This window comes from Microtus ochrogaster, unplaced genomic scaffold (genome assembly GCF_000317375.1).
Source record: "Microtus ochrogaster isolate Prairie Vole_2 unplaced genomic scaffold, MicOch1.0 UNK111, whole genome shotgun sequence".
Taxonomy (NCBI): Eukaryota; Metazoa; Chordata; class Mammalia; order Rodentia; family Cricetidae; genus Microtus; species Microtus ochrogaster.
Window position 1 is genome coordinate 60,697 of NW_004949209.1, and position 15,289 is coordinate 75,985.

At 47.9% G+C, this 15,289-nt stretch overlaps 1 protein-coding gene across 1 annotated transcript in view; it reads left to right on the forward strand.

Moving 5' to 3' along the window:
- Window positions 1-2: 2 nt before the first annotated feature.
- Prkcb (protein kinase C beta) overlaps window positions 3-15,289 on the forward strand; it is a gene marked incomplete at its 5' end in the record, with an annotated part of 346,450 nt that continues 331,163 nt past the window's right edge. Inside the window, 2 exons of the mRNA XM_026778194.1 lie at window positions 3-154; window positions 1,138-1,169. Of these exons, the coding sequence (XP_026633995.1) occupies window positions 3-154; window positions 1,138-1,169 (184 nt within the window). The remainder of the gene's footprint in view (window positions 155-1,137; window positions 1,170-15,289) is intronic.

The window sequence follows — 15,289 nt, forward strand, 5'->3', positions numbered from 1 at the left end:
GGCCGCCGCCGAGCGAGGGCGAGGAGAGCACCGTGCGCTTCGCCCGCAAAGGCGCCCTCCGGCAGAAGAACGTGCACGAGGTGAAGGACCACAAATTCATCGCTCGCTTCTTCAAGCAACCCACCTTCTGCAGCCACTGCACCGACTTCATCTGGTGAGAGCGCGCCGCGCGGGCCACCTGCCCGGGGCCCCAGAGGGTAGCGACACGCTTGGGGACCCCTCTCGCCGCCCCCCGGGGGAGGGACCGTGTGCCCATTCTTATCCCGCTGGACCCTTTTGCCCCGTTCTCTTGGATGGTCCAGTCTCTCAGGTGCCGGCTCCTCTGGTCCCAGATGGCTAGCCAGCCACCAAGAGCTTCCTGCTCTCTTACACTCTGTCGCCTGAGCGCCCGGGGACAGCGCCGCAGGCGCCTTTTCGACACCTGGCTCAGGGCGCAGGGTGGCTCGGCAGGGCAGCTACGCGGGTGTCTTTCTCGCCTGGGGTTCCCGATCTTTCTGCCTTCTTCCGGGCTTGAGGCGCTCTCACCCTCACCCCTCCTTTCCGGGGCAGTTCCCTAGGGTGTCCTTTAGTTCCCCGGGGCGTGGAGCATCCTTTCCCTCTCAATGTCCCCCAGAGTAGTCCCCTGGGTTATCACTTACTGAACCCCCAGAGTCCTGAGGCCCCCCACATCTTTATTTCTCAGTTCTCGCTCTCACGTCGCTTCAGGGTCCCTTTATTTCCCCTGCCTCTCGAGGACTGGGGCGACCTTTTCTTTCTCCTAGTCTCGCAGGGGACACCGCCGCGGTGGAGTCCCTCTCGTCCTCCTTTTCTCTTTTCCTGAGGGTTCTCCCGGCACCTCCTTGGGCAGATATCCAGCCCGCCTTCCGCCCCCACCCGGACGGAAATGCACCCTCGTATCCCGCCACCTGGTGGTCGCGGTCTCGTCTGAACTGCAGGGGAGATGTGAGGTGGGGGTTACTGCCAAGCCCCCATAATGTACCCCACAATCCCATCCAAGGCGGAAGATGCTTGGGCACCGGCCTGTAGCAAGGAGCTTGCATCTGGGGTAGAAGGACAGTGGGAAGGGAGGGGGCTACTGTATGAAATTAGCCGATAACTGGACCCCTCAGACTGATATTCCCTCCTTGTGCTTTACAGGGGCTTCGGGAAGCAGGGATTCCAGTGTCAAGGTAGGCTCTGTGGCTCTGTGGATGCTGATGGTGGGAAGTGAGGATAAAGCAGACTTCACAGACGTGGCTGAGTTAGGCAGAGTGAAGTAATCCTGCCTGTCAGAGTGACCTCCCAGGCTAGGAATCCTTCACCACCAAAGGGTCCTTTTAAGGGGTGTGTGTTTGGACCAATGATGCACCTTCCAGGAAAGGCCAGAGGAGCTGGAAGGCCCTAAATGTCAAAAAGTGCATCCATCCCTCTGCCTTCGGAGCATTCTCCAGGAATTGCCAGCCCTGCTTAAGTAAGCAAATGTCTTGAAGGAGTCTTGTGAGTGGAGGGAACCTCTTCCTAATCCCAGCCCATTCCTGCTCATTGCTCTTCCTCGCCTCCCAGGAGGTTCAGCCTCTTTCCCCTGCTTTGCAGAGGTCTCAGCAGGTGGCTGCCTCCTCTGCAGATGGCTCATCCCCTAGAAAAAGCAACTGTGGTTTCCCCTGGGCCTCCTCCCGCTCTGAAAGGGGTGGTTCCAGATAGGGTGCCTCTCGATCCTGCCTGAGGTTGCCCTTTTTAACTTCTTGAGAAGGACTCCAAGAGACTAGTTGCCTGGGTCTTTGCATCTGGCTTGAGAGCCATGATTCCAACTAGGGCCGCCCTGTCAAATATCAGAGACCCGGTGGCCTCTCCTATCTTTAGGGCTCCTGTCTACAAAACGTCTTGTGGGCTGGGCAATGTAGCTCAGGAGAACCGGAGCTTTGTGCCAGAGAGGCTCTGGAGTACATCATCCGAAATGGAGGAGGGGAAAAGATGGGTTTTAAATTGGATCTCCAAAGATGACTCGCTTGTAGTGTTTTTTAACTCTTCGAATACCATAAGTAGCCTGTGAATTTGGTGTTAGCATCCTAGAACTGCAAGATCTCTCTCTCTCTCTCTCTCTCTCTCTCTCTCTCTCTCTCTATCTCTCTCGATCTCTCTCTCTCACACATGCACACATGCATGTGCTCACACATACAACTTCAACTTGAACATTGTCTATACTTTCATGCTGGAACAATCATTTGGACCTGAGGGCATCCCTTTAGCAAGATGGAACACATTTACCACTGTGTCTGTCCATCCAACACTGGCCTGCTTCTGATACCCTACATCACTTGAATTTGCTGGTTTGTTCCCTCTTTCCCCTTTAGGCCAGGTAAGGTTGAGTGTAGTCAGGAGGTTCTTTATTCCTCTCCTCCCCTCCCCTCCTCTCCTTACTCCTCCTATCTCCCCCCCCTTCCATCTCCCTGGTCCTCCCCCTTTCCCTCTCCTCCCTTAGTCTCACTTTGCACCCAGACTGGCCTTGATCCGGATCTTGTTCTGTCCTCCTGTTTTAGCCTTCCAAGTGCTAGGATTACATGTGTGCTCAGGGCCAAACTGACATCCACCACCCTGTAAATTGTCCTTAAATCTGGAGAAGAAAGCATATAGGTGTGGAACAGCCTGAAATACTCTTAGTGCCTGTGCAGCATGAGCTTTGCCTGGCAAGGTTGCTCTGCAGGCGAAAATAAAAAGACCCCAGCAAGCAGAGGTGGCTCTGATTGGTATGGAATGTTGATCTATAGAGTGTATGTTCCCTGCTGCCCTAAGTTGCAGGTTCTTATTTGAGCTCCGGAATGAGATGCGGGGACCTTCTAAGCCCTTCCAACCTCCTTGGCTAAGATTTGGGGTCTCAGTTTTATGCTCACACACAAGGACTTCCCGAGTCTCTGCTGGTGGCAACAAGTTAGGCCAGTAGCACAGCTGGGATTGTCTTCTGGAACGTAGCCTCCTCTTCTCAAACAAAATGCTGATGGCCACTTGCTGTTGGAGCTGTGTAATCTCTATGAGGTTGCCTTTCACGTCCACGAATTGGATTCTGTTTTTGTCTCTTGCTGTGGTCAGGGTTTTTTTTTTTTTTCATCGCTTCTGTGGCTTTCCTGTGCCACCTGCTCTGCTGTTATTGATGGCTGGGAATGTCAGCTTTGGAATGTGCGGGGGATGGCACATATGGAACAGGAGATCTTTTTATCCAAGGCCTAGGAAGTTTGGGGGGGGCAGAATGAGGGAAAAATCAGAATTAAAGTTTTCAAGAAGTCTGACCAACTTCAGGGATAAGACTTTCAGGGGCAGGTGGGAGCATGTGCCAGCACGCTGACTCCCTGGGTTCCAGGGGACAAAAGGAAGGGTGGGAGATAGGTATTTTTTTTTTTCAAAAAATCACTTCTCTTTTCATTTTTCCACCCCTGAGATCTCTGAACATCTGGTCCTCTTTGCTATTGCTTTGACAGTCTATTCCATCTGAGTTGGAGTGGGTAGGAGGAAGAAGAGGGGGTGGGGCAGATTGATGGGCCCTGAACTGAGCTGCTTAAGAATGAGGTACATCCCAGAAGGAGGGGAGGGAGTTTATCCCTGATACACAGCATTGCTTGGGACTAATTCTGGAATCATAGGCGAGCTCCTTTTATCTGATTATTTCTAGTGCCCTGTGCCTGGTACTTTTCCTTACAGTGAATTTACTTAAAATAGGACCAACATTTTAGTAGAAATTGCACAGGGTTTTTTTTTTTTCTTTAACCTAAGTCAACAGTCGAGAGTCCTGGTCCTTCAGCCTTCTGTGCTACCATCCTGGGGAACAATAGTTTTCTCACAATTCAAGAAGATACTGGATTCTCCAGTCTTCAGGCCTCCTTTCAGTCAGCAGGAAGCAGGAAAGGGATGAAGTAAGGCGAAAATTACATGCTCAGTGAGCCTTAGGGACGTGGCCTGGAGAGACTGTTATATGTAGTCTGTTGGCTAGAACCTGATGCCGTGCCCACACCTTGTTGCAAGGGACCCTACAGAATAATAGTGTTTAGCTTAGGTAGCACATTCCCGTCCAAGGGCTGGGGGAGGGGTGCTTCCATCTCAAACGTGAAAGCAGAGACTAGCTAGAGCCTCAGTACTAAGGAGTAGGGGGGTGTGGGAGGGTCCCCAAACCGAGAAGCCCTCGCCACTGCCCCCATGCTACAGTGCACTGTCATGGAAATTGGGGGTGCAGGTCAGAACATTCAGAAACCATGGTGAATTATGGATTTTTATAGACCCAGGAAGCTTTCTTAAGAGTAGATTTCTTGCTTTTGTACAGCTAAGGGACAAAGCTCTAGGTTTTAACTGCCATGTAACTCTCCACATTTCCCACCTCTTGCTTTGATAATGCCTCTGGTGACAGAGGACTGGGGCTGAAGATCCCTTTTGTGATATTGCATACCTTTGGGGTTAGAAGTGAGACCCATTTCTAATATCACAGATCAGGCCTTCCTTTCTCTAAGGTGTTCTGGAAAGAAACCCAGAACCTGCATTTGTGCTTAAATCATAATTGGCACAACCCCCCAAAACAAAACAAAAGACACAAACCATGGGATGGAATTCAACTTTTTTTTTTTCCCTACAAAGTCCCTTCCAGTTAAAATGTTCAGATCTAGATTTTATAGCATTAGAATCAGAATCAGACAGAACCGGGCTCCAATCTCTGACCTGTCCACTGTGTGACCTTGGGAAGCCCATCCTCAGACCGTAGCCTTGCTCTTCTGCTTGGTAAACTACGGCAGCAGTGCATGGTTGGGGCACAAAGCAAGGCGGTAGAGAGAGGTATCCATAGTGGATGTAAACAGCTCTAAGAAAGGTGATCACCATTGCTTGATTTGGTGGGAAAATGTGTCGAAGTAGGGCAGAGCTGACTCGGGAACGCTCGAAATGACTGTGCCTGTTTCACACGCTCAGATGGGTCTGCTTCTCTGAGGGCTTCCGGTAACATCAAAGTATTACGCTTCAGTGTCTGGATGCAGTGGGCATGGCTTCCTTCATGAGAAAGATCTGAACTTGCCTTGGACTCTCTAGAAAAACCCCATGGCATGAATATTCTGACTATAAAGAACTAGAATTGATGATTATAATGTCTTTTTCCCTTGCCTGGGCAAATTCGAAAGCACACATATTTAGCCTCTTGGTTGAATTATTACAAAAAAGAAGTAAGAAAACAAACTCTACCACATAAACTCTGCCACTGTTATTTTTCCCTAATAGAAACTTTGTAGAATACAAGTTTAATGTTGTGTATAAATCATATACAGATCAGAATATGCACTTAAAACAATAACCACCACCAATAATATGAATTGAGACTGGGATGTGGCTCAGCAGAAGAATGCTTGTTTAGATTGTACAAGGCCTTGGGTTCCATCCCCAACCTAGAAAACCAAAAGAATAAAAGAAACTATTAGTTAAAAGTTAATTTTATTTTGGGCACAGCTTATATTGTTACACTGAGCAGTTTGGGTTGATCTTTCTCTGTAAACTGAGAATGAGCAAGGCAGGCTGCAAGGTGGTAGATGTGGCCTGGTTGCTGCATACCACTCCATAACCATCCTCAGAGCAGGTCGCAGAGACTTATGAACCAAACTCTACTCACGTGATAACTGGTTCCGACAGTGCTCTGGCAGGTTTTCATGCGGGAAAAGGTTTTGCAATTTTGTGTTTGATGGTTTGGATCTTTTTGCACCTGAAGTAGGATTTCAGGCTCAATGTCCCTATCAAAATAAGAATCTGGTAAGTGGGTCAGCTGTGGGTTGAGAACAGAAGGCTGATCTGTCGGAGAAGCCACAGAAAATTCATTTCGAGCAGCCGAACCCTCCAGGGGAGCCTGGAGCTTTACTACCGTACAGTGGAACACCTTCCCAAGTAAATACGGAAAATATGACTTATGGAAATCTGTTTGGTATGACATAGAGGTTCTTCTTCTTTTTTTTAAAATTTATTCATAGAGGTTCTTCTGAACTAATTCACATACATTATTTCCGGTACTAGTGATCCTCTGGGCCCTGCTCAGGGCAGATGAAGCACATAGATAGGACGTCCGAGCCAATGAAAAAACTAAGAGTTGGTGACTGGACCGAAGACCACTGAACACTTGAGGGTAATTTATACAGGGCTGGAGAGGTGGCTTATCGGTTCACAAAGTGCGCTGCTCCTGCAGAGGACCTCTGTTCCATTCCCATCACACACATCCCGTGACTCACAACCGCTGCAGCTGCAGCTGCAGGGGAAGCCTCCAGTCTCTGCAGGCACCTGCATTCACACGCACAGGCCCCGCCCCATCCATGTAAATAAAGATGCATGTGAACAAAAAGTAACCTCAGAAAGAAAATGATGTCCATCCATGTTGATGCTGGAGTCAGTTTCCTTTCTCTGCCTCGTCTTACTTCTCTCTCTTTCTGTCTGTTTCCCGCCCCACCCGACATGTGTACACACATAGAGAAATAGAGTCCTATGCCAGGTGGTGGCGCACACCTTTAATCCCAACACTCGGGAGGGAGAGGCAGGTGAATCTCTGTGAGTTTGAGGCCAGCCTGGTCTACAGAGTGAGTTCCAGGAAAGCCAGGGCTAGAAAGAGAAATCCTGTCTCAAAAAAACAAAAACAACCAAACAAAAAAATAGATTTGTCTGTCATAATTTTTGAGATGACGTGACTTTTCAGCCACAGAGAGAGTCAGATCATCGAGTACCATTTCAAATTCACATCTGGTCTTTAGATTCTGCAGACCAGTTTGTTCTTGGTAGGCAGGAGGATCAGTGAGAAAGTTCACCTTCCTGGGCTGATGCCTTCCAATGCTGGGACCCTTGTCACTTTCCAGATTTCTTGTCATATGAAATCACGGACTTTATTCATCCAACCTCTCTAGTTGAAGTCGTGTGGTACTCTGTGGACTGAATATTGGGTCTTTTTTATAGAGACCACACCATCCACAGTGTTTACAGATGGCATTTGGAAGTGTGCTACCTGCTTGATAATCCCGTAAGAAATGTGTCTTCTAATCACCTGTATGTGACCAGTTGGTTCTGATATGGCTTCTCCACATAGCCATTCATATGTGTATACATGCATACATCCGCACTTCCACCATCGATCCTTCTATCCATCCATGCATCCCTTTAAAAAGTATTCAGTGCTTAAGTTCTACGTGTACTGAATGATTTTAGGCCCCAGAACCCAACAGTGAATGTGACTGAGAAGGTTCCTGATGTAGTAGTGTAGGAAGGGGAGATATGACTTCCTACAAATGAATTTTACCAAGATCTAATGTCATTTTGGTGGAAATCTCCCAGATGCTTCAAGATTGTTTCATGAGAGACTAACCTATGTAACATTTTGAGGTGGAGTTGATTGGGGTCCTACAGCCTAAGAATCAAGAAGCCCAAATTCTCCCTTTCCATACTGAGGTACCAAAGATCTACAGCTAAAAACCTGCATTGTGATATGTGCGAAGAAATGCAAGAGGCGTTATCGCAGTAACACTCTTGAATGAGCCCCTGGCTTTCTGTTTGTACCATGGCTATCAGGAGAGTGCTGGGCCGAGAGACCTCAAGATGGAGGAGTCTCAGCGTGACAGCCACTGATCTCCAGATCCTCCTAGTAACTCAGATATTGAACTGACTTCCTTTTTGTTTAGGGGTTGCGATACGGGCTAACTGCTCTAGAGCAGAAAAATCAGACGATTTCAGGGGGGTAGAGCAACTCGGAGCTGATAGAGGGGAACACAAATAAAAAGAAAGAATAGGGCATTGTGGAGGTTTTTCACCTGAAATCCAGTTTCAGGGTCTTGGGATTGTTTGTGTTGCCCCAAATGCTGTATGGTACCAGTCTTCTGCCTTACAATCTCTTCCTCATTCGGAAGTTAGTTCTCAAGGTCGTTTCACAGCTAACAACCTGTATGGAGGCAGAGTCTTTGTCAACTCTCTCCCCAGCTTTCTGATTTCATTTGGGAGAAGGTTTTGCTCTGGTACTAACATGTCTACCATGCCTAACAGAGATCCGTGCACCCAGTAAGGAGCCATCGAGCCTTCTTGATGAGGGCCTAGGGTTTTTCAGTTTGTACCTGCAGAACACCTTGTTTGTTTGATGATTCATTTGTTTCCCATTATTGCCCAGTGTTGAGTCAGTCCTGTTCTGCCCCTGGGTTTGATTTAGTACTGGCTGCACCTCCTTGTGACCAGGCAAGGGGTGCTTCAGTGTTTTTCCTGAAAGTGTCCTTGCTGGAAGGAAGCTTGTGTTCCAGATGTCTCAGCCTTCTGTCTCCCGAGTGATAGGACGACAGGCACGTGCCACCATGCCTGGTTCACTTAAAATCCTGATTCTGTCTCTCCTTGCTGTTTCCTGGGGGCAGGTAAAACACAATGATAAGAAGAAAATACTCATCCAGTTGTCTGTCCAGTCATAGGTCAATACATCCACTGTCCATCTGCCCATTCCTTTAATAAGTGTGTGCTGAGAGCCCACCATGTGTCAGGGGCTGGTCTTGGCACTGGAAGTTGATAGCGTAAAGAACGAAGCGTAGTCCCTACCTTCATGGAATTTGCCTTGCAGTAGAAGTGTAGAATAAGCACACGGAACACTGGTAACTTTCAGTAGGGACTTTGAAGAGAATGAAGACACAGTTCTTACCCTAGACGATTCCTGCGAAGGATGTATATCATGTGACCAGTTGGTGCTGATATGTAATCAGAAGTGCTCTGCAAAGGGTGTAAAAACACCGTGTGATGTTGCTATTCCTTGGGGGAGAGGTAGAGAAGATTCCATAGATGAGGTGACATTTGAGATTAGTCTTAGCAGAGTAGGAGTTCCCAGAGTGACAAGGGGGCGGGGACGGAAGAGAGTACTTGTGGCGCTGTGGAGGAGAGGAAACAGGGCACCTGCAGGGAACAGGAAGAAGGGTGTGTGAGGGCGGAGTTAGTGGGAGATGAAGGTCACATAGTCACGTGATATAGGCAACCTGGCAACTAGGAAGTGCTTGTTGTCCTTGCCTTAGCTGCGGTGTGTGGGGGAGTGAAGTGGACAAATGCTTAAGACCAGCGTGAGATACATTTCGAAACAATCACAGTCATGACTCAGATCCTGAAATTCCAGGCTTGAGGAGCAGGAGGTTGCCAGAATGGCTGGCTGACATGGCTACTGAGGGGCAGTAGGGGCGTCTCAGCTGAGTGGAGAGGGGCCACTGCTTTTTTTTTTTTTTAATCCTGAAGAGATGTTTCGAACTTCATGTCCACCATATTGGTGACTGTTCTATTTTGGGGGATGGTTACTAGGTTATTTTTGTGGTTCTAACAATAGGGATGCCTCTCCTCATTGCATCCTTAGGCGCAGAGGACCACAGAAATGATTCTTCCTCTGAAAGGAATCCTCCCACTCCCCCCTTCCCCCCCATGGTGCTGTCACTCACCCTACAGCACACGCTGATGGAGCACACGTGGTGCAGTGGTGACAAGCCTGTGCTTGGGCGGTACAGAAGGCTTTAGCTCTGGGTTGGGAAGGTGGGTCTGTGGTTAGGAGGGCTTGCTGCGCACACATAAGAAACTGAGTGAGTTTGAATGCTTGGAACCTTGGGGTTGGACAGGGAAGAAACAGGGGATCTCTGAGGCTTGCTGGCTGCCAGCCAAGCTCCAGGTTCAGTGAGAGACCCTGTCACAAAGGAATAAGGTGGAAAACGATAGAACAGGACACTGGGCAGCCTCCTTTGGCATCCATGTGTATATGACACACACACCTCTGCATGTATGTGTGCATCTATCCACTCCCAAAGAGGTGAGGGGCTTTGGGTTAAATCTCGGTCTCTATATTATGAACCTTGACTTAGCCTCTTGGGGCTTCTGTTTCCTCATGGGTAAAGGGAAGTAGTAACAGGATCTGGTTTCCAGGGCTCAAGTCCAGTGCCCCTCGGGTATTCTTGGTTGGTGTGAAAGCAGTTTATACATGGCAGGTATTTCATGGGCCCCATTCTCATCCTTTCTGGGTTATAGTCCTGATGGGGAGGTGGTATGAATCCCCTCAATCAGGAAGGTGATGGGGCCAGTGGGTTTGCTGATCCCGTCCTGGTTTGTGACAACAACTGCAACAGCTTAGCAGGGAAGAGAAGGGGTGATGTGAGCTGGAGTGAGTGTCAGGTTTTCCGAGAGCCCTATTCCTGCCTACGGATGCTTTAGCTGGTGGGAAAATCTCAGAAAGTTAATTTGAGACCTGTGGTTGCCCCTCTGCAATGTATGTAAACAAATGTATGGATGGCGTTTCAATGTCAAACAGATTTCTGATTTTTTTTTCAATTTTTCTTTCCCATTTTCCTCTTGGTGCTTTGTGCCAGGATTTCATGTGGTACAAAGCAGCCACCAGCTCACTATGTATGTAGCCAAGGCTGTGTCTGAACTCCTAACCCTTTAGCGTCCACCTCCTGAGTACTGGGACTTCTCCTTTTCAGTGTAGGTACTTTTACCTTTCAAATAAACTCCTTTGGTCTCTTGAGGGCTGAAGATACTCGGCAAAGAGCATGTGTGAGCTGGAAGTGGAAATCTGTAATACTTTGCTTGGTTAGTTATGATATTTAAGGCTAGTCCTATGTTGAAAACCCTTCGTACTGGCAATCCTCCAACCCTACCCCCCATGTCTGTCTGTCTGTGTGTTTTTTCCAGAGTCTCACTAAATAGCCCAGGCTGAAGCCTGACTTTCTTCTCTCCAGGGCCATCTCCGCCGACTGTCTCCATTCTCAGGCAGTGGCAGATTAAACCCAGGTTCTCTGCCTTTTGATTTCTCCTTGTTTTCAATCCCCCTCCCCAATAGCTCAATTTTAAGCAAGAGGATCCCTTTTAATATGGCATCTGATAACGGCCCCGTTGACAATGGCATACATAAGGAGTGGAAAAAAAAATGTGTCTCATCTCTGTTGCTGACCTGCCACACCAGAGAGGTCACTGTCATACAGAAAGTGCTAGCTTGGGTTTGAGGCACGTGAGAACTGGAGGTTTGTCCTTGGGTGAGACTGTTGGTCTTTTTTGACCAGGGCCATCTGACTTACTTTTTGTTCAAAGTCTTTGATTCTCCTTCACTGCTGGGGAGAGGCACCCAAGACTCTGCTTCTTACTCCTTTGCAAGGCTCACCTTTTGTCTGTCTATGCTTTCCAGTGTCATCTCTCCTCCTTTGTGTATGATGTCCAGGGCTCTTCCAACCTATCTCTCCTAGGGATACAGAAGACCCTTTGTGATCCTGACTCCTCATTTACCACATCACATGGAGAGGTAGCTTCCAATGAGCCATTTTACCCTGAAAGTCCTTGTTTTAGTTTTTGGAGACAGGGTCTTACTGGACCAGCAAACCTCAAGTTCGCAATCCTCCTGCCTCAGGCATATACCAATGACACTTGACCAAAAAACACAACCTTCTAAGCTATCGAGGCTGGCCCTGAGAAATGTTAGTTGGGGCTTTTCAGCTTTGCATACGGAAGTGACATCTGTATGGGAGACAGGCACCTTCTGGCATCACCATTGAAGGATGGTGCTGTTTGTCTTCTTAGGGGTGACATCTGCTTCCTGTTTTAATGTTGCCTATCGGCCTCAAACTATAATAAGGAAGCCAGGGCATTCTGACAATTTTCCCACCCGATAATTTAGTTCTGTTAATGCTTGGAAAACTGGAGTTCACTAACTATATTTAGAACTTAAAAATGCAAAACTCTCCATTAGTTAAGGTATTAGTGGGGATCTCTTAAAGCTACTGTAGTAGATAAGCCCCAAAGTCTCTGAGGATTGACAGATCATTTACATCTCATTTGCATCAGAGACCCCTCCCTGATGCAGGTGATCCCAGTCAGGCAGTCTTCATGTAGGGCACCCGAGTCTGAGTCCTCTCTGCTTGGACCAGTGGGTTGGGGAGAGTGTGTGTGAGAAAGCACATTCATTTCACAACCATTCTGGTCTGGAGGGACATTTGTCACTTCTGCTTACTCTCTGTGGCTCAGAACTCAGGCACAGGGCCACACTGGGTGCAGGGAGTGAGGACAAGGGGAGGCTGGGTGGAGCAGAGTGACCAGCTCTGTCTCTGGGAATAAAAGGAACCAGGTTTTGGTGGACTCAGTCAACCCCTCCTCAGCCTCCAAAGCCATAATTCCTTTTCTTTCCTTTGGGGCTGCACATTAATTTTCTCTCTCCCTTGACCAGGAAAGCTGTGATGTGAAACTGTGCGCTTCTTTATTTTTTTCTGGTGTACTTTGTGGGGAGGTTGAAGTCTGTTTATTAAGAGTGAGGGAAAGTAGTGTTCTTGTTTTTAGTTGCTACGACAATCTGGTTTTCGTTAGAATTTCTGCCTCTCTCAATAAATTGGGTCTCAAAAATGAGATTGATTGTATTTTTAATTGTGTATATATGGGTATGTGTATGTGCATGCAGGTGTTCATGGAGGCCAGAAGAGGGCGTCAGAGGGCGTCAGATCACTTGGAGCTGGTGTTAGAGCTGGTCCTTCTGTGAGAATGCTACATGCTCTTAACTGCTGAACTATCTCTCTAGTCCTTATCCACTGACATGCTTTCTTGTGGGCATCCTAAATGCTATGGTCTGGCTCAGGGTTGGGCAAGAATACCTGTAGGTTCTTTCCTATTATTCATTGTTCTTTGTATGCAAGCATCCTCCCAGACTGCCAAATCAATGATTCATTATTGCAACTGAGCACTACTTCCTAGGGTCATCAGTTTGGGTTGGGCTCAGCTGGGTGGTCTGTGTGTTCCTGACCGGTCTTACCCATGTGCTTGGACCTCAGCTGGGATGTTTGGGATATGGGAGTCTCAACTTAGGCACACGGTGGTGGACACATTTCCCACGCATGAGTGGAGGCTACACTTAGAAATGGCTGTGGGGCTTCTGTTAGCAGAAGGGAAGTGTAAGCTCACTTTAGAAATAAAAGAAGAGATAGAAGAGAGAATAGATTCTTCCTTTTGATGGGGGAGAGGGAAGCTGTGAATAAGTTGGGACGTCTTTGGAATCTAGCACACCACTTTTAATGTGTCTCTAAAACATGTTCCAGTTTAGGGTTTGGTTTCCTGAAATGAAACTTGAGCCTACAGCAGTCCATAGTGTAAGTGCTTACTGCTCATTCCTTGGAATGATGGTCCTTACAGGGGAGAAGCCAAGGGTAGAACATTGAACACTACCACCATCACCACTGGATTCTAGAGTCAGTTTACCCCCAAGCACTTGGCACAGCATCAAGAGTGCAAGAGTCAGAGAAAGGAGCACAATGCCTCTGCTCTTGAGGACGGAGAGATCCAAGAAGGAGATAGACATACAAAGGAATTAGCGTAATACCCGGTGGGACTGTAGAACCTTGAAGGGAAGTGGATATGGTCTCGTGATACACTGAGCATGGGTTCGGACCTCAGCTTCCTCACTGGTCACATCACATGCAGGGCCTTGGGTACTTTACTTAATCTTTAGGATTTTTGTCTGTGAAATGAAGATAATGGCTTAGTCTTCTTTTCCAGGATACCACTGGGTTAGGTGAGACGGGGATCACAGAGAACATGTGACTACTCATCATATATTAGCACGGAAAAGGCAGAGATGGTCTCAAAATGTCCTTGTGACAATGTCCTAACGGGCACCCGTCTCGGCTCTCCTCCCACATTCCCTGGCTGGTATCACTGATGACGATTGCATGAGGGTGGTTTACTGGATAGGTAAGTCTTGAGATTGGCACCCATAAGGCACTGGGGGAGCAGAAAAGGGAGATGGTACCATCGTTGTAGCAGAGGACGAAGCAGGTTCCATGACTGACATTGGAGAATGTTTGGTTGGAGCTGAGACAGAATGTGTGTGTTGGGCAGGGGTGACTGTGAATACAGCGGAGAGGCAGATGACTTGCCTAGAATACAAACGATCCTGTGTTTGGTCTCCAGTACCATACATACACACATATGCACAAAAGATAAATTTACCAATTGTGGGGGCACATGTGTAAAACCTCAGGCCTTGAGAAGCTGAGGAGGTAAGATCAAAAGTTTGATGCCAGTTTTGACTGGGTAGTGGGGATTCTGTCTTAAAACAAGCAAGCAAGCAAGCATATCCCCAGAGATTGTGGGTACTGTATAGGTGGAGGCCGGAGGAAAACCTCCTCGGTCCCAGTCCACTTGTTTTTTTTTGATACAGGGTTTCTCTCTAGCCTGGGGCTCATTGATTAGGGTGGGGTGGTTGGCCAGCGAACCTTAGGGATCCATCACACACAGCGTCTCTCGTTTCCCTAGCAATGGGATTGCAAGAACCCACCACCACACTCGGCTTTTTCACATGGGCGCAGAAGCTTGAACTCGGGCCTCACGCTTGCATAGCAAGCATTTTACCGAGTGAGCTGTCTCCCCAGCCCCTCTTCTACATTTGATTTTTACAACTGTGGTTTATCACTCACTGGAGAGCCATGAAATCAATTCAGTGAGCCATGTACACTATGAAAAATTAGAATAGAAAAATACCGGAATGCACAAGCCCCAGGAAGAGAAAGCACGGTTTCATGAATCTTTTCTTCTGTGTCTTCATATGCCGGTGTGGGTGAACTAGGTCAAATGTAAATGGTGTTTCTGACCATGGGGATTGACACCAGGGTTTGAGAGTCACTGTGAAGAGCATAGAGAAGCCTTGGAGGCTCAGGAAGTTGGCCTATGGACTGTGGAGGCTTAATTTATTTTTTTTAGGGATGTAAACTCATTGTTTGAATTCTTCATAATTAGAAGTTTCTTTCTCACTCTAACACAGTGTCCCAAGATTACTTTGGTTACCTTCCTTAAGCATTGACATACCACAGACAAAGCTATTTTTTCCCGAATAGAATGTTAAGTATAGTATATGACATCTTTACATATATGAGTGGTTTTGTTAGAACTGCCCAGCCTGCCCTGTCACTGGGGTCAAGTGTCAGATTGCTGTGTCAAGAGGTGGCCGGAGACTGCAGAGAGAAGGAACTGCTTATGTGGGATAATACGGGCTGAGAAAGTAGTGTTTTATAAGAGAGGGAGGAGGAGGTGCGTGGGGGTGCATGAAACAGTGGGGAGGCGTGGTGCCAGCATAAAGGTGGGTCAGATCCCTGTGGTGGAAGTCTGCAGAGGATTGCCTCCAGCCGGGACTTCCTAGAGCTGGAATTCAGTGTGTGTTTATAGTCTGCTGTCCCTGGGTAGGTGGCAGCCCAAATGACAGCTGGCCTCATTCTCTTTCCCTTCTGGCTTTCTCTGATTTGGGGCCCAAGGGCCATAGGGGGCCAGAGTGCTGCAGGTGGGGCAAAAAGTCAAGTCC